The 26,212-nt window shown below is 39.4% G+C and overlaps 1 protein-coding gene across 1 annotated transcript in view; it reads right to left on the bottom strand.

Annotated features, from left to right (window-relative positions):
• Positions 1–26,212, bottom strand: part of tesk2 (testis associated actin remodelling kinase 2) — a 37,774-nt gene that overhangs the window by 7,657 nt on the left and 3,905 nt on the right. The window contains exons 2-10 of the mRNA XM_030074882.1: positions 23,973–24,586; positions 22,873–22,992; positions 18,072–18,197; positions 14,473–14,519; position 14,421; positions 6,366–6,512; positions 3,974–4,056; positions 1,693–1,777; positions 964–1,047 (exon numbers count right to left, since the gene is read on the bottom strand). Of these exons, the coding sequence (XP_029930742.1) occupies positions 964–1,047; positions 1,693–1,777; positions 3,974–4,056; positions 6,366–6,512; position 14,421; positions 14,473–14,519; positions 18,072–18,197; positions 22,873–22,992; positions 23,973–24,095 (816 nt within the window). The 5' untranslated portion in view covers positions 24,096–24,586. The remainder of the gene's footprint in view (positions 1–963; positions 1,048–1,692; positions 1,778–3,973; positions 4,057–6,365; positions 6,513–14,420; positions 14,422–14,472; positions 14,520–18,071; positions 18,198–22,872; positions 22,993–23,972; positions 24,587–26,212) is intronic.

Here is a 26,212-nt window from a genome sequence, read left to right as displayed (position 1 = left end):
CTCATGTTTGGCAAACTCTTCTGCAGTATTAATAAGAACCAATAACCAAGGGCCAGGAAAACCATTCAATATGCTCACTGCTGATTGCTGAGTTTGAATGTTCTCCTGTGCCTGATTTAAAGGCTCAGGCCAAACTTTATACGTGACAATCGACAAGCATTTGAATTAACAGCGAGATCCACACAGATGGTTTTGGGAGACGGACTCAAAGTCTGACATTTTAGCTCTATCCTTCCACTTGGGATGAACTGACACAAGTTGAGTCAAGTAATATTGTGTCAATTTATATCATCTTGGTTTCTGCAGGTTTTAGCAAGTTAAATTTAATTGCTTTTGTGATCTTTTATAATGGTGAAAACAATAATGTTTAAGACCAATTGTGTAACAAAAATAAAGCTGATAAGTTTTATTTGAACCTCATAAAAACACACAGACACATGCACAGACCTAATAAACACATTCACACACCTAACACACACTATGTGAAACCTGTGCAAATACAGGTCTGAAAACCAGGTGGCTTTCTCACTACAGAAACAGCCCACTGCACTTGTTCAAAGCCTGTGCTGTCGTAAATAAGACATAAAAGGCTGCATCCTGCATTTAAGATAAATGGACTTTTTTGTTCAATATGAAACATATTAGAATTTTTATAAACATTATTCTGGTTATGAGTTGATGAGTACATCTACATCTCACTGCTTGTGTTGTTCCACATCTAAAATGACAACAGCATGAGTCAATCATAACATTAAAAATGACTGATTAAAGGTGGAACTGTCACTTCAACTTTTTCTTTAACACTTCCCTGGTAGAGCTCTATGAGTTGTGAATGTAAACAAGATGAATTTTATGAGGTGTCAACAGAGAGACAGAGAGATCAACATGTGTATGGGACAAACACACACAGAGCATTTAAGGCTTATAAGGTAGAAATGAGGTGAGCAGGAGATGAGCGCTCACCTCTGTGCGGGGAAGGAAGTCAGGGTCAGCCTGGATCCTGGCGATGATCTCACACAGGATTATACCATAGGAGAACACATCAGCCTGAAAACACGCGGACGCAGAAGACAAAAAGACATGTTGAGGGCCTTTGCATTCATGCATCACTTGCAGACTCCCATTTTCTGTTTTATTAGCAAATTATTACAAATTATTACAGCAAATTAGTTCTACCTCTATCTGTAAACTGGAAAATAACTATGTGCATAGCTCACAGTTCCTATATACACATTAGGATGCACTTCTGTGTCATGTGTCAACCTATAAATCTGCCAGTGAAGATGCTGTATTGGGGGTTTCCACTGTGGTCCTAATGTTAAAATCCATGACTTGCCATTATTAAGACTATCCATTCAGAGTGCTTCCGTAGCTTGAGTACATTCTTCCTTCCTGATGTGTTAATGTTTTTTTTCTAAACAGTGTTCTTTCCAGTGCTGCTGGCCTTGCTGTGAAGGAAACCAGCTGAAAATCATCACTTAATACTATCTTGTTGTGCACCTTCAGCCTAACTTTTACTTGCTGAATAATTTTCCACACATTTCACTGCACATTTTACTTGTCTCATCTCTTTGCTGCTTCAGTAACGCTAAGTTTCATCTCATTATTTTCCATAACAATTCAGCTGACATCATTAACTGGTAATAACCACTGCAAAGGTGACAGGTCAGGGGTCAAGGTTATTGACCTCACCTTCTCATTGTAGGGTTCATCTCTGAGCACCTCGGGAGCCATCCAGAAAGGAGAGCCCACTACTGACAGCTTCTCTCCTTCAGCGCTACACACACACACACACACACACACACACACACACACACACACACACACACACACACACACACACACACACACACAGATGGTTAATGAGCTCCTCAGTAATGTTTGACATGCATTCTAAGCTTAATTTTTCCATCTTTGGTCCATAATAACAAGTAAGTCATCATTCCTGAACACTGTTGCTGACTGCATAATGATCTGTATCATTTTGTATCAAACTATCTTTGCACACCGGACATGTACTTTGTGTGAAATTCTAGTTTATAGTCTACCAGGCTGTGAATGACTGCTGTCCCTCCTTTCAAAATACAATGCAAAGATTTGAGATCTGAGGTTTGTATACTGAATTTCACTCAAAAGAAATAGCTCTCTCTGGCCTTTTCACTTCAGCAGCCTTCTGATGTATTTAGATTTAGATTAGATGGATTCTGTACATTTCAGCCTGTTTTGTAAAGAGGCCTAAACAGCGGAGGGTTTCCCAAATGTTTTTGCATTTCAAATCATTGTTGGGAAAGAAGCTTTCCTGTTTCTTTGGCAAACCGTGCCACACACTAGATTAAAGACAAAATTATAGGAATGGTTTCATTTTATGCATTATTCATCACGCACACATACACACATGCACAAGATTATCCAAATTATCATTTGGCAAAGCTCTGTCCACTCTATTCTTGAAAAAATTCCTCTAATGAAGAAAAACAAGCCCTGCCTTGTTGTGTGACTGTGGTATTACCAAACCAAAACCCTGTGCTGACAGTATCCTCCTGTTATCAAAACACTAAAGTGGAGAATGTGAGTGATACAGCCTGTTGTTAATGTTAGTGCCTGACCCATGTGTTAATAAATAACCCTGTGCCTGGTATGAAGAGGAGGAACACTTTTAAGTCCCAATATGGAGCTGGGTCACAACACCACTTTTTGTCCCAACTGCTGGCTTTATCCACGTTTTTTGAGAGCTAAAACTCAGTTACTGTAGCAACCACGGCTGAGCTGTGTGTCTGCATCCCATGAAGTACAAACATTGGTGAGTTTTAAACTGGTGAAGTGGAGAATAAAAAGGAAAGAAAAGAAAAAAAAAAGAAAAAATATATATAGAGAGAAAAACTGAATAGAAAACCTGAATGAGACAATCTATCTGCCCAGCTGAATGATTACATCCTGGAATAAAAACTTATCTTGTGACCATGTAAATTTATACTTGACAGCACCTGTCATCTGGACTGCTCGACTTGCTATTTGCTTTCTGAATAATAACTAAATACCTATTAGCAGCATCAGATTTTAGGCTGTGAACCTCCAGGGTTGTTAACTAGGAGTGTATAGGTTGCACTGATGAAATCAAACATAAGTTCTGCAAAAGTAAATAGAAAGAAACTCTTTTCTAGAAAGAAAATTTGTCCGAATCAATTAGACATGCTTTGAATTGATTCATTCACTGTTCTCTATTAAAAAAAACAACAACTGAAGGTTGTGTTAATCTAACACAAAACAATAACTGTAACTTTTTCTTAACTTTGTTTATAGTTTGAAGGTTTTAAAAATAAAATAAACAATGTTGTTTTGTTGTTTTTTTTACAGTATTGTATGTGTTTATTAATGGATGTAAAATTTAGGCTAACAGTATTGATGGCATGGTTGACCCAAATTGTGCTTTACAAAGTCAAATTGAATGGTATCATTCCAAAAAACAAAAATCTTTCTTAAATCAAACTGCCTCCTAGTGACTCATGAATCAAGATGAGTCACACCCAAATCTTTAACACTAATTAAAAACAATTGTTCCTGATGCAAACTGAGGAGCAGTAGAGACAAAACAACAACAGCCTAATGGCAGATGCTCACAAACATGAGATTTAAAAAAACTAGCAAGCTAAAACACAGGTATATCATTCCTGTGAGACAATACATTTGTTATGTTAACTCAATAATTTGAGCACTCAAATGGGGAAAAGTATTTGACAGCCATTTTTGGCCAAAACGTTTTGGTTGGCCACATCTTAAATAATCAGACGACAGGAATACTGCTGGAGAGACTCAATATCCAACCTCAACAATGACACAAGAGTGGAGCCTACAAAAAAACGTTCTTTTTTCAGTGTGTTAGTCATAACTTCAACATCGACAACAGTCTGGCATTGCATCTCATTTCCTAAAGCAGTGCTGTAATAACAGCAGTGGTCAGAGGAGTACTCCTTACTCATGAGTGGGGATCTTCTCTGCCAAGCCGAAGTCGCCCACCACCGCTGTATAGCTGTTGTCATCACATTTGATCAGGCAGTTCTGGGGACACAGAGAGAAACATCCTCATTATCAGCACACAAAATCTTTCAGTTGTGGAAGTTGCAACATTGAGGAATTTAAAGAAACATTTTGTGGCTGAACAACAATCTGCCAAAAACTTTGTTTCCTGGTTGAACTTGTAGGTAGCTTGCCAACATTATCTTATTGTACATTCTATCAGAAAACAATGGGAACTCTTTGAGCACTGAGTGAAATAACCCCAGGGAAAAAAATCACCCCCATGTATTCCCACAATGTTTGGACTGCTCCTCTTTATGCTGAAGAACTGTTTGTAAGCCTCCTACTGTTACTGTTTATTACCGTGCTATTTATTATTACCCAAGCAGTCCTGCCATTGCACAAACTTTGTGCATAATATTTGCACAACCCTGTGTAACTTCACACTGTGCACACTGTCACACTTTTTAACCTCAGGAACTGATTGTCTGCTTTTTATTCTCACAATTTATTTCATGCATTGCATTCACCTAGTACATGAGTATGTCTTGGTGGATTTAATCCCATTGGTAGATTTAATGCTTTTTTATAGACCAACATGTTTTGTTGTCAACCTGTGCTCTATAAAAGATGTAACTCTCTGAAATTACAGAACAAAGTTATGGTCAGTAAGGAAGTGTGTTAGGAGTGATTATGCACAGTGAAAAACAAAAGATTTATAAAGAAAAAAATAGGGAAGTTACAGAGCCAGTGACCTATCATAACTGAAACGAGTCATAAGCACATGGACTTTGAAGTAATTGGAGGAACACTTTAACTACATGGCTGAAACCATGCCACTCGGTGTCACCTAATCTAATCACACCACACCTCATTCAGTGGCAGCTATAAACCCGCTGTCTACTTCGTTCTTGGTCTATTCATCTTTTCATGGCCCAGCTGATCACTGCTTGGATCACAGGACCATGTAAACTCCACATTAATTTCTCAATGTAACTATTTTCCTTGAATATATATTCAATAGCTTTTAGAGTGTCTTCTGCCTGTATGTTTTTTGATCTTGCACGATGACTGTACATAAGTGCAAGCTAATTTTAAATATCAAAACTCTGAATAAATATTGGTCCTATCTCAGATAACAACTTGTAACCCAAGACATGGAATGAGTATGGCCTTACAGCGGACCATCTACAGTCCTTGTCCACTGTCAGTCCAAAGCCAACATGGCTCTGGGTCAACTTGGAAAACAAGAAACTGCACAGGAGAGATTATCACATCTGACAATCACACCATGTTCTTTAGAGAGAGGTGGGAAGGTCTGGGAGTAGGGCAGCAGGCTGTGGCATAAGATAGGGTGAGACTGCAACTTCAGTCTTTGCTCTACACTTTTTAATTGAAAGCACTGCTGCACGTAACAGCGATACAAAGACAGTTTTTCCAGTTCTGCCACTTCCGTGTTAATGTAAATGTCACGTGACAATACGCACATGCTTCATGCATAAGAGCTGTGTCATAATCCTGGGATAATGTGCTATGTCAGCAGAGAACAGTACATGGGCAGAATTCATTTCTGAGATCTACCTGTAGGCTATGGCTTGATGACTCAGTTATATTCAAGATGCTTTATTTGCACATTTGCACAAATAATCAAACGATTCCTCATCTCAATCTGACAAGAAGCTTCACGGGAAAAGCAAGAGCTCTTTAAAAATCACTAAAAAGCAACCACTAGTGGAAATGAAATAATCTAACACCTACACTGAGAGACATTATTTCTTTATTGCATTCCAGGTTGTAAAAGCTGAAGAACTCTGGTTTAAGAGTTTAAGGCAGGTCCATATCTCACAAGGTAGACTGTGCAACGATAACACAGTGCTTACTTCACCCACCAAACCCTGTCCTTTACTCCCTGGCAGGACTTTAGATTACAGGTTCTTAAATTAAAAAAAAAAAAAGAAGAAAGAAAGAAAATTTAGTCTTCCAGAGGTACCCATATTCTTAAAATCATACTTATTGTTCTGGTGGCCCTTTTACAGCAGGAAAATTGCTAGAAAATGTAAATACAATAAAAATTCATCATTTGCTGTTCTTGCTCAGCCCACACTCAAAAAACACTGTTATTTCAGTTGTTCATATATAATAATCTAATATCAAAATAACAGCTGTTCTTGAAATTTAACATCGTCTGGAAGTGTGACCAAACCTAATCAAAGAACCACCCACCTCAAAGCCTGCATTTCTACAAGATTAAAACAGCTACAGGAAACACTGCTATATATACTGAGACCCGAAACAGGCCTGCAACACTTCCTCTAGTCAGGGTTTCTCATCTATTATCTTATCTAGCTAACCTTGGAGGTGAGGTCACGGTGGAAGATGCCTTTAGAGTGCAAGTAGGCCAGGCCGCTGGCGATTTCACAGGCCAGTTTCACCCTGGTCGGCCAGCTAAGGTGTTTGTTGCTGTCCAGGAGCTGCTCCAGGTTACCACCATTGATGTACTGGAGACAGAGAGAGACACACAGAAGCAAATAATTCAATATATTGACAAAACATTAACAAACAATGAAACACAAGAATAAAACTTGCAAATGAAGAAAAAAGGTTGAAAAAAATATTTGAAGTTCAGGAAAATATCCCATTTCAGAGGGAAGATAACAATTTTAAAATGAAGGAAAGTAAGATATGTGCCTAAGGAGTCAGTTAGGATGGATCCTTTTTCACAGCATCCCTTCTGACATGGAATAGCAAGGAAACATGGTTGTTCTGATTAATTGAGGTTTCTTTCTGGTATACTTGAATTAGGGTTGTACCCGACTCACAGTTTCTAGAGTGGACTCAGGATCTGCATTTGAATACGATGATTCAACGTACATCCCACGATTTGTACATCCTACCTACCTTAATTGCACATCTACCAGTTCTAAAAGGATATACAAAAATATACAAATATTTTTTCCATTCCCTATTGCAGTATATTCCCGGGGCATTTTGAAGAGAATGTGTCTTTGGGTTGCTGTCATATTGCAATACCAAGTAACTATCTTAAAAAAAAAAAGAAAAGAAAAGAAAAACAGGACTGCTCAACTTGAGGAATCTCAAGTCACCTCGGGGGTTTCCTACATGTGACTGGACTTTCAGGGGACAGCCCTAACTGAAATGGAGCAGAACCTTAATTAATGTTATTAGTAACACCTGTGTTTACCCTGCTATTCATATCAAAATAGCCACTGTGAAAAAGGTCAACTGACATTCCCTATAACAAACAGGCTCAGTGGAAGATGCCTTTAGAGTGCAAACAGGCTGTGTTAAGGACTAAAATAGAATTGAAAAATAAAAAAAATAAATAAATAAAATAAAAACTAAATAGAATAAATTATGCAAATTCTGAGTACAGGATTCATCAACCAATACAGAAGTATTCATACTAAATGCTCTTGTAATGCATTGTAATGCTCTAAATAGTCAGTGTGAGGTTGACATGGTGGTTGCTGTGGTTGCTTGGGTAGATGTCAAAACCGCTTTTCACAGGAAACAAAGTCAGGTGTTTCTATTCAGTTGCCATGACAACTCTAATCATAGCAGCAGCATCCTCTCCAAATCTAAGCAGATAGCCTGGCTGGCTAGCTGACTAATTCACTGACTAACTAGCCAACTGGTATATTGACTGACTGTCTGACGTGTTATCTGGCTAAAAATACACCAGGCAAACTGAATAGCTGAGTGGTTTACTGACTACCGAACACACCAGATAAAATGGCTGGCTGACATATTAGATAAACCAGCTGCTTGTGTGGCTGGCTCACAGATTGGCTGATCGATGCGCTGGTTGTTTGAGTGTTGGTATATTGACCAACTGTTAGTGGCTGGGTAAAATCTGTCTGTCAGCCTGTGTGACTGACTGATAGAAATGCTGGTTTCCTGCATGAATGCTGACCATCATGTAAGCTGGAGAGCTGAGAGCCAAGAGGGAGAATCGGCTCAGTGGGTTTTAAAGTAGCCAGGGTCCTTCTCTCTTAGTCTGTCAGCTTTGATCAACAAGAACCCGTCTGACCCTGCTGCTTGCATGCTAACACATAGCTAATCCCATGTCACATATCATGAACAAAACAGTGGTTAACAGGACAGAGCCGAGACGGGATGATGAGGTGGTCTAGTTTAGCAGTGGTGATTGGTATGACTGACAGTCACAGAATTAGGACATGAGGAACTGATGGTCTGGGGTGGGGGTCTCTACTGCCCTTATTCACACTATAGCTGTACAAGATGAGGCACTGCAGGGTGCTCTGCAATCAAATTAATTGCAATTTGTTGCCAAGTTCACATCAACATATGCTTACAATAAATTAACTAATTTATTTTATTAATTTCAACTATAAACTCCATCTGAATGGGTGATTTAAGGTAAATGGTGTAATATACCTAAAATACCTGTAATATAAAATATATCACAATCAAGAGAACTGTAATATCAATGTTTTCTTGACTCACTGAACTGCCTAGCTACACCAAATTTCATTATTTCCCCTTAACTTAACTGTAATAGGCTATGTGATCCTCCTGTTGACTGTGGTTTGAAGGCTTCAGTAACAGCATCTCTCCAGAACACTGGAGTCATAAGTATTATAATGGATTCAATCTCCCAAAGAACAAAAGGCATTAAAACATCAAAGGGTACTGATAAATTTGAAAACCTTCAAAATATTGAATGCTTAAAATGTTTTCTACTGGTTTTTCATATTATTTCAGGGTATTCGTAATGAGAATTCATCAAATAAACTGTGAACGATCTGAAACCGTTTAGAAGAGGCACAAAAGTGCTCCACAAAAAATAAGCCATTTACTGTCGAATGTAATGGAAGAATTTTTTATTCAGCAAAAAGTGCTAATGGTGTCTGAAAGAAGGTATCCATCTAGCCTATGGTATTATCTCTCCCAGGCAGTAGCCTGGAGGAGATCATGTGTTTAGTCGTGTGTAAGTGTCCGTGTTTGTTCATCTGACTGCAGCTAATCTCACATGCTACTCAGCTTACCAGCCTAACATTTTTGTGCCCAGTTATGACTGTATGATCAAGGCCCTCTCAAGGACTTCACTTTATATGGGTTAGGGTTAGTTGTCAGCATTTTTACTTTGAAACTGACATTTTTCATTGCTGGTGTTTTGGTATTGCTTTTGTCCAGATCTGCACACCAAGTTAGGACAGCCGTGACTTGTATTCATTCAAATAAACATTACAGCATTGCGGTCATTTGAAAACACTCAATAATGTCAGCCAGCTGCTGAAATGCCTTTGTCGGTTTATTTATTACTGATGGTGGCGATGCCCTGGCTAACTTTTTGGCCAACATGACCAATAACCTGCCCTGCAGTACCTGTTCACCATTGCCCCAGACAAGCTTGGCGGAGATCTACACTATACTGCGTGCACTCTTGTAGCTTGACTGAAATATCAGAATAGTGTTAGCAATAAAACAAAAATCTCTCACAAAACAAATTCCTTCTTTTGCTCCTTTGGTCCAGGCTAATGAAAACATACCAAGTTGCTTAAATATCATACAAGTATTTTCAGACTCCTTCCACTGTGCACAAGGCACCAAAAAACAAGTTTATTACCACTGTTGGATCAATTTCAGCTCTGTCACAGTGAAGAACCTAACCTAACCTAGTTGAGAGGCAGTAAAATATGTATAAAATCGGGTGCCTATGCACCCAAAGTAAAATGTTCCCCAACTGGGGTTGAGCTCCTTGCAGCCTTATACCCTTCAATGTTCTCACACACACACACACACACACACACACACCAATCCTAGACGCCGTAGAGGATTACACTGTCTTTGTGCAGCAAATTCCTCTGTAGCCCCACAATTCAACATCTGTTGTCTGCCTGGTTGGGGTCTGGGGCAGAGGGATGCACCAGGGGAAACCTCCACTGGAGACAATTAAAACACAGACTAATCCAACTTCCTGTCTGGGACGTGCAGCGTTAGCCAATAGTAGAGGATCCCCATAATACATCTATCCTGTATCTGTCTGCCATTGCTACTACAGGGATCTGTTTCCGTAGTAGAACAACACAGTATGCATGAATGATTGCTCAGTCACCAAAAATAAAGTAGCTGTTGGGTAAGTGACTGATATGAGAAAAAGAGTCTTAAGTCCAGAGTTAAGCACCTTGATCCTTCCTGCTCTTTCCTGTCCAGCTCATTCACTGACTGACATAGTAACCCACAATAGTCTACAGCCTTGACATCAAGCCTACTTACAAAGAGATCATGATTAGCTTAACCAAGTGCAAAAACAGACTAAGGCCATGATCGTACAGGATGCTTTTTTCATCATGCTCAAATGCACAACCCAGCTGTGTAGCTAGGAGCAGAAGGAGTGATTATTCAGATGGGCACAAGGAGAATTACATCATTCTTATTATTATGCAACAAAAAATGTAATACCTTGCAAACCTAAAATAACAAAGTTTGATCATTTTGCCTAAGAACTTGACAGTGTCCATTTGACTATCAAGTTTATTTTCTGAGATAATGGCCAGCATAGCTAAGGCTGAGATGTGTTCAACTCAGTATACCTGGCCCCTGAAATGTGCTGTTCCAAAACATGAGACACACAGTTTGAAGGAGACATGTGCCTTCCATATCCAAACCATTGACAATGGCTGGAACAAGGCACAGGCACATTCATGAGAGTGGCCTATGCAGGTGTGGCATTTTTCTGTGGAATTTTCGCTATCCTATTTTCTGAGTTACTGAAATACCACAGTGATTAGAGTGCACAGTGAACTGTAGAGCCATATCAGTGCCATGCCATGACTGCCCCTTCTCACCCCTCAGAGCTCCACTTAAAACGTACATCAACGCCCGATTATGTGCATGTCATATTTCATTACATATCATTCACACTGCAAAAACCCACTACCGTGCGTCTGACATGATGTCAGCTAACCTATTAAAAGCATGTATGTGCGATCAAATTTTTCTCCTTTAGCTGAGCTGTTACAGCAGAGGCATAATAGGCATATTTTGGACACAATGTAGCACAACAACACTAGCCTCAGTTTGTATTAGGTCTGGTATATATGACAAAATTAAAGTGCTTAACATAGAGAGCATAAATAATAAAAACCATAAGGCTGGTCACAACTGCTAAGAAAACTATCCTGCTGCACTGTCTGTGTCTCATGTCCTTTTCAGCTGATTGGTTGGACATGGAGCTAAAAAGCCTGGAGAGAGAGGAACAAAGATTCTTTGTTGACTACTCGGAACAGCTTCAAACAATAGTATAATCCTGCCATGGGCCATGACTTACCATTAGCCAAGGCTATGATTGCAGTAATAGCCTTTCCTATAAGATACATCAGACTAAAGCTCTCCAGAGAAAGAACAAGACTCAATGCACAAGCTCAGAAGCCAACACCAAGGAGGTTTACTACAATAGAGACCAGTGAGAGAGACTAACATCATCCACATGTTGGTTTATATCTTATATCTGGTCTGGATCTGCAAGCCTCAGTAGCAGGTAATCTACATTTCCCCTAAAACTAACCATCATTCAACTTGAGTTCTTCATGGCCTATCAGCTCCCAGGGAGAGTTTCTTTTATGTATTTGTCTATTTCTGAGCATCTGATGAAAAATATCAAATTCACAAAATATTTGTTTATTTTCCTTGCCTAAGGCTTCTGAGCTCCAAAGCAGCATTGTCTTTGCATGGGGCACATGAATGAGCTCAAGTAGCCGAAGATTTGCCTCCAAAGTTTGTTGTGATGTCCCTTCCCCGCATGAAACAAAATCCACTGGTGATGTTATCTAGCTAAACCTAGATGTCTGTTCTCTGCATTTCTCTCATTTTTTGCAGCCCTCATATATTCATACTCTAAACTACAGGTTTCTGACGAGTACAAAAACCAAGATTGCGGAAGGGGTTGTGAAACCAATTCACTCAGAATTAGTTTGTTTCTGAGAATATATGTATAGAGAGTTTTGACGTTTTATGCAGAGACTGCATCAGAGTACAATATACAATGAACTAATGCTGCAAGGAAACAAAAACAGTTTTGATTATTCCCAGTGCTCATATCACTCTCCAACAGTTAAATGGATGGGATTCAGCTGGAAAGTATCCAGGGGGAAAGAACTTCATTAAACAAATTGTTTTGCTTTGTTTTTTTATTTTGGAGTTTCATGTGGATTTGTGTGTGTATGTGTGTGTGTGTGTCCAGAGGTAGCTCGGGGCCATGCAGTTACTTGAGTCTTCATTTCCTCTTTGCACGCCCTCATAGCGGGGGTCAGGTAACAAAACAGCAAGGCCCTGCTACCGGGGTCAGAACACTCAGCATGGTCCTGTCACGACACAACAGGATCTGTTTACGCTGCAGCAAGAAAACAAGACCTACCACAGAGTGCATGTGTCTGTATGTATGTGTTGTCGCATGTTAGTATGTCTTACAACGTGTGGACTCACTTCTCAACAAGAGGACCAAGTGTGTGTGTGTGTGTGTTAAAGTCTTACAATGTGGTCACTGTGCAAATGAAGAATGAAGTGTTTGTGTGTGTCAAGGCTACAATGTGCATATTCACCACGCAAAAGTATAATGAAGAATGTGTCGTCCTACACTTTCTTGTGTGTGTTTGTTTGCATGTATTATGTACATTGCATGCAACTGTACATAGAAAAGTGTGTGTTTGGGCCTTGGAAAGCCAATAAAGAGAGCATCTTGAATTACTGCTTAAACTGTTTTCGATGTCTTCAGGTGTGTGATACATGTGCAATGTTTGTGCATCTGATTGCAATTGTGATTGTCTGTTTGTCTGTGGTGTGTGTGTGTGTGTGTGTGTGAGAGAGAGAGAGAGAGAGAGAGAGAGCGTGTGTGTGTGTGTGTGTGTGTGTGTGTGTGTGTGTATGTGTGTGTGCATGCGCGGTGAGCTCAGCACTGTCAGCCTGTCAGACAGTGGTGTTATTATCTCTGAATTAAACAATTTGGGTACCAGGAAGCAGAGCAATGGTGCCAGTATTTGTGTACATTTGCAATACACATTTGTCACTGGTTGTACATTTACACCATGCAAATATTTTTAAAGACTGCAGTGTGCAATTTGCAATTACTGGCATTGCTTGAGGTCTGCAGCTGTTCCCATCTCTGCTTCTCCATCAAGTATAAATCCACCTAAAGCTAGCACAACTACTCTTCTGCACATTGTCAAAGTTTTGGATTGCAATATCCAAACTGGGTTTTTTTTTCTTTGTGAATGGTAAAATATGTGATAATATAACAGTATATGAATTATTGTGGTGCTATAGAAATGTCCTGGCCTTCAAATCGTATTCACCAGACATAGAAAAACGGTTTATAGTTCATACCCCACAAAAAAAAAAAAAAAAAATCCATTTTTCATCATAGGCTTTTCAGTGAAAATGAAAATTATGATGCATAAACTAGCATTTCCACACAACTTATGGATCATATCATAATCGTATTATCTGACAACATAAAAACAATATGATGTTTTTTTTGGTTTTTTTTTCTACCTTTTCAATCTTTTCATTTAAAAAGGGAAATAATGAAAGAAATTTTGCTCAGAAGGATGAATAAAACGAAATAATAGTCCACGGGTTTCAGAGGGTTAAGCAAATAAACAGAAACAACCCTCATTAATGTCGATTAGTCTGGATGGAGCTGCTCACTATGATGGGAATACAATGGGAATTCTGCTTAAAGTAGACTTTCTTCTTCATAAGGTTTCTCTCCTCTCTCTCTCTCTGCCATCATGGTTTTAATCAGAATTATACCTGATTTTTTGTGCCATGAGCCTTTTCATTAACGGAGCACTGCAGCTTAATATATCGTTTGCTTATCAGGCATTTTCCTGAGTAATTAATGACACTCAGTGCCGTAAGGTTAACTGGATCGCTCTGTCTCTCTCTATCTCTCACACACACACAGGACACAGGGGTTTAATATAGGTATGTGCGGCCTGAAGCATTGCTCACTGTAACCCTAATGGTGTATGACTTAACATTTAACATCTCTGAAGAATTTTATTAGGTGGTGGTATCAAATTCTCTCTCTCCAATTCCTTCTCACGCACACACACACATACACACACACACACACTAAATGTTATGTACCCTTGAGGACATAGAGTTCTTTTGGTTTTCCACAATTACAGGCTGGTGTACTACTTGTAATGCTCAAGGATGACGTGATGTCACCCTGACAAACACTATAAATACTAGCAAGTACTAAAATACACATGGGATATGAGGCTGAAACACACACACACACACACACACACACACAAGCAGCAAGCAATGGACACACCCTGCACACATGCATTATACCTCTTCATTACAAAAGCCACTTTGATCTTACATACCACTGATCTATACATAAGCCTTACTCTCAGATGGTGTGTGTGTGGTGTGTGTATGGTGTGTGTGTGTTCTCCCCACTCTGTCAGAGCATGAAGCTGGCCCTCTTGAACACACACTCCATGAACCTACAAAACAAGAAAAGACATGCAAAGTTGAGTTGTTGTTCAGTATCTCCTTCCTGCTCCAATCCTTAAACGACACAGTAATATCGCTCAGATTTTCTTTTAATCCTATATTAAGAATAATTAATGTGATTTTAGATATAAAGTAGAGGTGAAACCTAATTGTAATAATAATGAAAAGATATAAACGTGAATCTGTGTAACTTATGTTGAGTCATTTAAGATATGTGGCAATATTCAGGAGGAATAAGGCACATTATGAGGGAAATAAGCTCAAGATATATAATGTTTGCTAAGATGTGATATGTTATTTCACACACAAGCATATCTATCTGTCTATATACAGGATAATTACAACACAAGATGCAAGGTTGACTTATTCTTGACTATTGATATCTTATTACTTCCTGGTTAAAACCTTAAATATGAATGTATATTTGTTATTTTACCAAGTTGAGAATTAAATCTGAGATACTAACGCATGGCTGGTAGACATATAACTGCCATTTAACTTGTCTTTAAATCAAGAAATATGACAAAAAAAAAAAAAAAAAATTGAAATCTGCACAGCATTTCATAACAAAGTGCATACTTGAGTTTGTCTGTCATGAGTAAACAAATGGATGCAGGAAGAAGCTGGGAAAGGTGACATATTCTCCACCCAGTGGGCAAGACCAGGCAGGCGATCCCAACAACACAGTCATTTAGGCAGGAGGGGAATACCTGCATTCCTTCCACTTCTTACCTTTTATCTTCCACCGTCACTCCCTTTCTCTACCGATACATTTTTCCATTCTTACTAATCAATCTTCCTCGGTGTTACTTTCCTTTAACTGTGTGTTATAGACATCACTCAAGGGCAATGTTCTGCTGAAAACCATGCATCTCCAGGTTTTTTGTAGCTTGATGACAATGCATACTTTCAGTGTATCCAATGGCTTCTGGAAGTGTTTCATAAAAATTCCTCAGTCCACAGAGGACTCCTGTACTCCCTAAATTTAAGTGAAAACATGAAAACCATAACTGGAGTACGAGGTTTTTTGCACAACTGTGTCCTGTGTGTGTGTGTGTGTGTGTGTGTGTGTGCCATATGTGTATAGAACAAGATATGAACCAGCTTTATTCATGACCGGCGTTTTGAAGCCCTCATAGTTCTACAGGCAATGAAAAGGTCAACTTGTGGGCCTTCGTTGGATTTTTAACTAACAATGACCCCCTAGTGTCCGCTTGTTAACACACAGACACAGAGCACACACAATCCAGCGGGCACGGTCAACAAAGATGGCATTGTAAAAGATCCTGCGCATGTGTGCGGAAGCACATACACGTGCATATATGTGCATGCTCGTATACACACACACACACTGTCCCACCCGTGAGCTCCAAACAGAATGTGAACTTGACATGACTTGATGAACATCTGGCTGCTCTGAGTTGCAGTGAGTGTATCTGAAAGTACTTGGGTTTTCAATTCTCATTAATTTTGTAGGGTATGTTGTATAGTGTTTCTTTTAGCTTATGTTTACTTTCAACATCCCAAAGAGGTGTAAATTTGGAGGAAAATTTGTTATTTTGCCTCCACACCTGACCAATAAAGCAACAGACATTTTATGAGGAGAATAAAAGGAGAGACCCAAGTGCTGCTTGCTTTCCTTCCAGTGGGTGTGCATGCTGCTGCTGCCTCAAGGCATGTTCATACTATTATGCACTGTGGAGAAAAAGAAAAACACTGGCTGGTCTGCATTTAGTGCTTGTAATACGAAGAGGCAGTTTGCATGCCATGCACTGTGATTCTATAGCAGTCAGACACTTTGTTAACTCTTCGAAACCTAGGAACATGGCCAGGATTTTATTCTGACCAAGAAAAATAATTAATAATAATAATAAAAAAAAAAAAAAAAAAAATCAAAAAACACGTTCATCCTCTTAACAAAATTCTCTTTTCTTTTCTGTTCATTTTTAATTCTGTGGAAGAATTTTTGGTAAATTTCTTGTATATTTGTTTTTTGTTTTTGTTTTTTGTGGGGTTGGAGGTAATTTTGTTCTAATTTTAAATAGCAGGTAAAATGCTTTTCTTCTTCTCATAATGTTCTGGTCAATTTTCTGGTCTTATTTTTGTACAAAAAAAAATCACTTTTTGTGATAATTTTCAGGTCATTTTCTTATAACCTTTTCGCAACTTTTTAAAGATGATGTTCTGGTAAAATATTTAATTGCCTTTTTTTTGCACGTTCTTGAAAGAAATCAGATGCATTCTCTCAAGTTTCACAGGATTAATGCAGGTAATAAAAGGTGTTATCATACAGGCCAAGTTTTGCAGCAAACTGACTGACTGAAGAGATGACTGCCAGTGCAGGCACTGGCCACTGAGGCAGAGGAGTCAAATGGCTACTTATGGAGCATAATCTTCACTGTTACTCATAAGTTCATTAGAAATACAGTCCATATAAAAAATAATAATAATTTTAAAAACTCTAAGAATTTCACAACGGTGAAACAGGCTGCAAATGTTCTTGGATACATAACAAATCAACAATAACTAACTAACTAAATAACTAACTAACTAAATAAATAAATAAATAAAGAGGATAGTGTCAACACAGTAACATGGACCTAAAGGTGAGGGGTTTACACACTGTTATGTGCTACTTCTCTAGCATGACAAATCACTGACTGGATTCTCTTAAGAAAAAAAAAAAAAAAAAAGAAGAAGAAGAGTGTTCTATCTCAGTGTCAAAAAGCGTCCTCTCCTCGCTTCTCCCCTCTAGGGTGCTGCAGCAACTCTAACAGGAGCTGGCAGTTGAGAAAATCCATTGTTAATAGGCTCTCTGTTTGACCCGGTTTCTGGTCAACACCAGAGAAAACAGGCCACAACCACAGCAAGAGAGAGAGAGAGAAGGGTAGAGACAGACAGAGAAAACGACATAAAACATCTCAACAGCATGGCTGCAGGGGTTAGAGGTAGCCTCCACAAAAGCTTTCTTTAGAAAAAAAAAATTAAATAAAAAAATTAAAAAGACCGATAATGGTTGTCATGTCATTTTGTGGAAACAAAGAGGATTAGTTACTCACTTACCTAAACTCTTAACATAGCAATATAATCCTATTTGTGAATTTAGACAGCAGCCCCATTCCAAGTATTAATGACATCTCTTTTGTGAAGTTGTTGTATAACAGCTTGTACTTCAGTGATGCATAACAGGCCATTTTGGATTTGGCAAAGCATTTAATCAGCAACCACATAATGACCAGTTTCTTGCATTGACTGAATCACATTTCCCAAAGTTGCTCTGGTGTTATATAATAATGGAGTAATCAACTAGTGGAATTATTAACTCATAACACCTCAGCCTGAAAATATATGTATTGCTGACATATGCCACATGCTATTTCTGTTACACTACACTATTGCAACTAGCTGGGATGTGACAGCGTGTTCACCATTTGGACTTCTTTCAACATGTTGTTCTGCCTCTTTATTAGCTATGATAAGAGTCAGTACAGTTGGAACGGTTTATCAAGCCCTGGGGTTATACCAATTACTTATGTAGTTACTGACCTGAGTATGTTGGGATGTGAGAGTCGGTTCATCAGTTGGACCTCTCTCAACATGTTAGCTCTGTTGCTGCTGAGCTTGTTCATCTTCAGAGCCATCACTTGGTCTGACGCCCGGTGACGCACCTGCAGGACAGACATATGAAACCCAGGCTCAATCATGCTGCATGTGCAGACATCAGCAAACACAAGCAAACAATGCAGTATCTGGGTTACATATAAGCTACATTCTGCTGACGGCAAAGGCTGAACAAGAAAATTGAAAAAAAAAAAAAAAAAAAGCTTGGTACTGTATATGATCAAATTCTGTAATCAAAACTTGTGAGTAAAGGGTCTGTCTCATGAAGCAAGTCAATAGAGGAAGCAGAAAAAGGAGGTCAGTAACTGATGACAAGCCATGCCATGGTAATAGTGTTAGTCTAGCCCTGTCAATTGTGTGCACTTTTGTACATTTTGTCTAGCCTACATATCATAATTGCTGGATATTGGCATATCAGCATCACTGAAGCATATCAGTTCTCTTAGAATGCCTGCGAAAGCTGAAAACAGTCAACATTTTCATGCAAGATGCAAAATGTGGGGTAAAACAATTTTGCTCCTCAAATTTTAAATAAGTGAATTGTAAGTGAGATCATTAGAGCAGAAACACAACTGACATACAGATATGACATGAAGTAAAACTGTATTTTATGTCCCTGCTGACTAAAATATAACATGATATTATGGAGTAAAACTCTCCATTGAAACAAATACAATTTATTTACAGAGTGTCTTGGCAGCTCTTTAAGCGTGGACAACAAAGCACTTATTTAAACTCACTGTCCTATGTCATCTCAGATATTACACCACAGTGTGCAGAGGAGAGACGGTGCAGTGATCATTAGTTAACCTCTATGACATTGCAGAGCAACATTTGGGTTTCTTATAAACACACACAAATTAACATATATGAATGCAAATAGGAAGTATTAACCTGTGAATCACTGGAGGCAGCGTGTCTGCTGCAGGCCAATCTATCAACCTACATCTGCTAACCCATTTCCTGACACAGAAGCGCAGCAGAGACACATTCAACCACGACACAAGTGTTTTATTTGGTGGTTTCAAGGCTCGGCTGGGAGCACAAACTCTATAAGCAAGACACAGCCCTCAGCAGCACAGAGACTAATACACTTAGCAGCTCTAAGAATGGACTACTCGACTGGAAATCACTCAGAACCACTTTACATGGAACATAACGCTGATTAACAACAGCTAAAATTATAATAATTTTAAAAAATGTACAACATTATTTGTACAACATTATTTAATTATTTTGCTGGATATTGTGAACATCACAGTGCCAGCAAGCCTTGATGTTTTGAAGATGAAATTTATTTTAAGGCATCTTGGTATCTTAAATCAACATCTTGACCATTTTAAGCTGCAGTTGACTTGTAATTGAGTGCAGGTATAATCGACAGTTTGTATTTCATCCACATTAGGAAGTCATTGGTTCTGCAAAGGCACTGGATCAGCCAATTTCCTGTGTCCATGATTCTCTCTCTCTCTCTCTATCACACAGAAGATGAGAGAGCAGGAGAGGGAGGAGAGGAGAGGGAGGAGAGTTGAGAGACGAGCCAGAGGCGAGGAGAGAGGAGAGGAGGAAGAGAGAAGAGAAGAGAGAGAGAGAGAGAGAGAGAGAGAGAGAGAGAGAGAGAGAGAAACTCTCTCTGTTCAAGTTCAAGGGAAGGGGGCCTGGCTGTAATAGCTAACAGTCTTCACCGCAGGACAGCAGAAACAACAGATGGCCACTCCTCTTTGGGCCACCTCCCCCCATTCCCCTACCCCCTTCATCCATTCTACTCTATTCACATCCCCCCATCTCCATTTACTCTTCATCCCCCTCTTTTTCCTTCTCGCCCCACATTATGCCCCCCCATAAACCCTCATCCCCAACTCTTGTCTTTCCCTAACACGCCCCCCACTTTCCTGCATCCACCACCCCCAACGTGCTTTCAACCTCAGCCCTACTCCATCACAAGCCCTCCTATCTCCTCCTCTCAGCTTCTATCTAACTCCCCATTCCTTTCTCTGCCACTTCATCCCTATCTTTCTTCACCTTATTCCTTGTCTCCATGCTTGCCATCGTTCCTCTCCCACCTCCTATCCTCTCTCTACCTATGCATTCCACTCTGTCATCTCTACTGACGGAAAAAAGGATCAGGAGAGAGAGAGAGAGAGAGGAGAGCGTCACAAAAACCTATCTGACTGCCACAGCATGTTCACTCCTCCTACAATCTGCTCAGTTTTAGCTTAGGTTGGAGTTGTTTCCTCCTCTCCTCCCCTACTGCCTTTTATCCTTCACCTGATATTCCCATCCAGCTAGGGCTAAATGTTGCTGAATAATAATCATGGAATAACTGAGCAGCTAGAGCAGCTTTTAATATCAGCAAACAAAAGACAGATATCCACAGAATCTCCATTAATACCAGAAGCCTGGTACTTCAGGTCAGGGTCAATATTCATCTAGTTTCTGTAAGAGTGCCAATCAGCACTGAGATGGCAATTCATGAATTGTTATATCAACACAATAAAAAAAGTAATCAAAGGGGCTGCAGTAAAACAATTCAAGAAAAACTAGCCTGTAACATGGTTCAGATCCTCTTAAAAGCCTAAAATCTTCCTTTGTAACACACAATAGAAAAGTAAGAGCTTTCAAGTATATGCTATTTTATTGATTTTAGTTAGATAAATATAACAAAACAGTGTTTCCCACTGGCTGATAACTGAGCTGTGGTGAAATGGGATTAATTGTCCCTATGTCCTTATGTGCAGTAACAGCAGCAGCAGTGTGTCAAGTGTCCAGTGCCCTGCACTCATATCAACAATCTGAGTGCTGGGTAGTTTAAAACATCTCTTAGTCCACTTACTGTTTACACACACTGTTACAAACAAAATGGAGCACATCTGAGCAAACTGGAGCAAATTTGATAATATGGATCAGTTTTATAAGCTGTGCATGGACCACAAATTGAGATAGGTGTGTGTGTTTAGCAGCAAAGCAGGGAGGAATGGCAGCTTGATGCATGTAAGAAGAAACAGTTAGCATGACCATAAATACCACAGGGACTATCAAAATAATAATGGTAATATTTTTTTCACAGCAATGTGAAATTGTTGTGGTAGAACAGTTTAGTACATTTATGGGAAACCCTGAAGCAAAAGGTTTGCACAGTGGTATTAATAAAACCTGTGTAACTATGAATCATGAATCTCCACTTTACAAAAATACCTTCAGGTAGCCGCAAAGTCTACCTTATAGCTGACACATCGGCTCTATTACGTGGCAGAATATATACATGTAGCCTGAAATAGCATAGATGCACTGCTAACTAACGCACTGAGGATCACAAAACATTCTGTGAGGCACAATGGAAAATGAATTTTAAGCAGGCTAAACAAATCCAAGGTCCAAACCAACAAAGAGCATTGTATTATCAACCTGAAGCAGATGTACCATGGATGACATAGCTACAGTATGTAGCTGTAGGTTACCTCCATCATATTCTTTTAAGTACTCTTGTACACCACCTATTCAAATTCTGTCTGAAAGCTAAAAATGGCAAATGAAGTTGAAGATGGATCATGATCTGCTAACCCAGCTAGGCCTGTTGTATATGCAAGATAATCAGACTCCTTTAGGCTCGTATAGGCTACAGGAGATCACAGACATCCCTTCCCCCTTCCTTGTCAACCTGATTCTGCGTCTTAACCTTTAGCACACAATACTGAAAGAGTGGGTCTGTCTCATATGTACACAGCAATGTGCACCCCCTCACATACATGGACATGTGCGTGCACACAAGCTCTGAATAAAGTGCAGAGAAGCACTTGACCTTCCTCTCTATAAGCCTGCTGAATAAAAAAACTATCAATCAATCAAGACAAGGATTAGGCTATTCAATTCACACAAAATACAAACCAACTAAAAGTCCATTCGCACTGCTCATCTAAACCAAAGTGTGCCAAAACCTCTCGTAATCATGGTGAGCCTTGATGTTATAAAGAAAAATAGGAGATAAAAGTGAATTTTTCTGCTGATAGATGCTGATAAGAGGACATTCATTGAGCATAGTCAAACTAATCACACTAACATGCTTGTGTGACTGCCATTCACATGCCCTAAGGGTGTAGAGACGAATAATAGGGTTAACAAACCCATTAACAGAGCACTTTCTTTGAAGTGAATGCAGTCTAACTTGACCTCAAAGTGTCAGTTAAAGGATAGCAAGCACATAGCAAGTTAAGCTCAGAAACAATCTCCGTCTTTGGGCCACCATGCACATGAACTTGACACGTCTGACTGAAATGGAAATGACTCTGGGTTTCAGTTATTTTCAAGACTGTTTAACTGTCTATGCCATTTACAACCACTTCTCTTTTATTATTTATTATTACAGTCAGACAACTTTACTAGTCAGTGCACGCAAAGTTTAACCATAATACACAAGGCATACTACAGTAGTAAAATGACTTCTGTCACGTACCAGGACAAAGGAAGCAATCACAAGAGGTCATATGTGTATCTGTGTCTGGAAGGCCTGTTATGGGCCAGTGACCCATTACAAAACACTTTAAGGATGGATGGATAGGGCGGAGGATGGGATGTAAATTGGCAGAGGATGAAATGAAGGAGACAAGGAAATAAAGGATGGAACAGAAGAGGAAATGGCACCCAGAAAGGAAAAAAAGGCCAAGCTGTAGATAGGGCAGTAAAAAGGCCCGCTTTCCTTGCAGAGAAAAACTGATGTAAACCCACCTTGTAGACCTCAGAGAAGAATCCAGAGCCAATCCACTCACAGTTGAAATCATCAAGCCTTGTCAGACAGGAGAAAGCATTGATGAGGGCTCTGTAGGAGGACGGCCACACCCTGCCCACCTGGTGAAGATAGGAAAATATTGACATGAAAGTGGACTTTTTCTGCTTGGGAGAATGATTTGGGATTGGACATAACAGAGGACCAAAGAAAATGTCTTGGCCAAGGTTCATACATCACCAATATGCATTAGGCATAGGCTAACACAGTTCAAAGTACTTCATTCAAAGTATCGTCTTCATTATTCTAAAGTAAAACTTGCAAATATATTTCCTAGTGTAGTCTCTATTTGTGATTGATATATTCTTGCTCTGTCCTAAATTATCTTAATTCTGGAAATCAATTTTCCAAACTCTATCTGATGTTTTTGAGCGGGTGACAGAACCTGATCCTTTGAGTGCCATACTTTGACTGCCATAGGATAGACTCCTTAGAGGAACTAAATACACAATTGCATCCTTTATAATGTTACCAGCATGCAGGCTGATTCGCATAAACTGGAAAAATCCAAAGCCTCCCAGTTATATTTTATGGTAGAGAGATGCAATACAGAACTTAAAATTGCAGAAACGTGTTTTGTGTTTTTACTTTGTCAGAATACAATCTTAAAACTAAAACTGAGGATGCATGTTTAAGTTTGGTACAAAAGGGATCACAAGACACATACTCTTTTGGGAATATACAGACTACAGTCAAGAGGCTCTGCAGTCAACTCTTAAACCTGTAAAGCAAATATCAAATAAATGCTACAAGTTTATTGCGGTAAAGAATATTCCATCAGGATTCAGCTCTCCACCATAAAAACATGTCCTAATCTATCGTGACCTGGAAATCTGGGGTGGGAATCACCAGAGATCTCTGCAATGAACTCTGAATGTACTGTGGGCTTGCAACAGAGCTGCATATGTAGCTCTGAGAGAACTGCGGGACTGAAAAAAAACACAACTAATGAATCCATATTTGGAATTTGTAAATCAATGCAAATTGCAGAAAACATGAAGTCGGTATTAGTAATGTACTATCCCTCTAAAATCAGGCTGACCTGTGAGGGTGGGTTCATGCCCATTTCTGCAGCCCCTCCACCGCCGACGCCATCTCTCTCATCATGGAGACGGTCTGGTCTCATAGGGAACCCGGCGATGGAGTTGCGTTTATTCCGGTCCATGGTGATTTTGGATGGGTGGTACCAATGATGGTGGTGTATTCTTTCACTGGTTCATCCCCATTAGTTACCACCACGGGTAGAGGTGACTTCTGCCTGTGCTCCTAAACTCGGGAGGGCAGCTGAGCTCTGGCACCTCAGGTTTGGGTTCTTACACCCAAGCAAAGCAGATCCAATCAATCCCATAGACCAGCGTCTATAAAACTATGAGTCAGGACCCGAGAGGTAACATGGGCCCTTTTCCGGTAGGTCCCCTCATGACAAAAATAATAGATCGAGATAATGATATCTAGGGTCCCGGGGCAGCACAGAAGTGAGTTTGTGATCTTGGTGAAAATATGTCACAAACATAGACTTTAATTTCAAATTAAAGTGAGGGCGCCTCCAGTGACAAAACCCTTTTTGAATACAAGATGTCTCCCCGCAGTTGTGAGGTCCACCAGGATCAGAAGCCTTTCACATCTTCAACAGATCTCTAGCAAGCCCTTGGAGACCTAAGGAACGAAAACACAAGAAATTTAATTCATATTAGTGGTGTTAATGTTTAATCACTTAACTTCTTTAAATTGTTTCACTCAGTTAAGCACAAAGATTTGAATCACATATTGTGATTTGTTCAATCTTCCATGCAAGGTCTATCATTCATATTGCCGATTTGGTCAACACCTGGCATGCCCAGTTCACCTTCATCCTGGCTCAGTATCATTATAAAGGACTTGTGCAAGCACTCATAATAACTACAATCATAAGCATACTTCACTTGATTCCTCTTATTGTTGAGTGGGTCACAGTTTAATGCTGTACTGACATTAATGGTCTAACAGTTATTAATCACAATTCGGTCAGCAGTTGATTCATAGTCAGGTCAGTCAGCTTGGTCTGTTCCTTCACAAATCCTGCCACTCATCCTATCAGTCAATTCTGAAAAGCTGCTTCATATAGCCTATGGTGTCTTAAGTCACTTAAACAAAAGAGGTCAGACACAATGTGGGTACTTTTCTTGTTGGATCCTACTTCTGTCTAAGATAAAATATTAATACAGAACACATAATATTGACCAAATTCACTTCTGCTCAAAATAAAACATAAACCTTTATGTGATAACCATGTGGTGTGGGTCTGAGTTTTGCCGTAGGAGCTATGTGCCCAGCCTCTTTTCCTCAACCAACTCAGATGTAATGGCTGTAATAGGGGCCGATTGTCCAATTATGGGAGATTAGCCAAGGAATAGCTCAGGTTCTGGACCTTTCTGCCATCCAAAACAAAATCAGCAGGGTACAAAGGGGACAAGGAAGGAAGTCTGTGGCTAGGGGTCATTTTTAAACTGGTAAACAAAGTGGCTTTTCACGTCTGCCTTATTAAGAATACTTAAAAGCTGGAAGGAGATTTATCTGGTTGTGTAAACACACTGAATCTGATTTTGAATCTTACCTGCTGTAGCCAATCATATTTCTTCCAATTGACACTGAAAAAGAATCTTTCCAATTTCAATCTCTTTGAAGCATCTGTGAAAAGCTTTTTTTACTTGAGTAACTACACCTTAACACTGAACCTTTGTCATAACTGTTAAAAGAAGTTAATAGGAAAAGGAACCTTTGATGGAGATTATGACTGAGTGGAGAGGAACAACCTCTCCCCTTAACTAAAGCTTTGAAGTTCTTAATGGCCGACTGACCAGCAGCTCATAAAGACAAGCCCCTCATTGGCTGTGGCAGAGGTTAAGTTTTCTCCTCTATTTTTATACTGTGCATGCCTCGATTTTTTGGAGTATCAATTATGTGTAAACAAGATAGATGACTTGAGCATGTAATCTGCTGTAGGGTTTCATGGCCCAAAATGCAAGCTATTCACGGTTCATGGTTTACAGATAACTCTCACATTAATTAATCATGTCCAAAATACATTCAAAACTCTGTCACATACTGGTAGTATTTGTATCAAGATCTCAGTTAACACAATTAAGAATAAAAATAGCTATGGACAACAATACAGCAACAATCTAACAAATCACCAAGTAAACAAAGGCCACTATTGAGGCCAGAGTGGCTTGGCACAAGTCCCCCAACTCGTATTCTAGATTTGAGCATTTTACCTACTGATCAGAATCATAGGACTAAACT

The sequence above is a fragment of the Myripristis murdjan genome, chromosome 17 (assembly GCF_902150065.1).
Source record: "Myripristis murdjan chromosome 17, fMyrMur1.1, whole genome shotgun sequence".
In the NCBI taxonomy this organism is placed as follows: Eukaryota; Metazoa; Chordata; class Actinopteri; order Holocentriformes; family Holocentridae; genus Myripristis; species Myripristis murdjan.
Note: the sequence above shows the minus strand (reverse complement) of the source record. Positions and strands in the feature narration are given on the sequence as shown.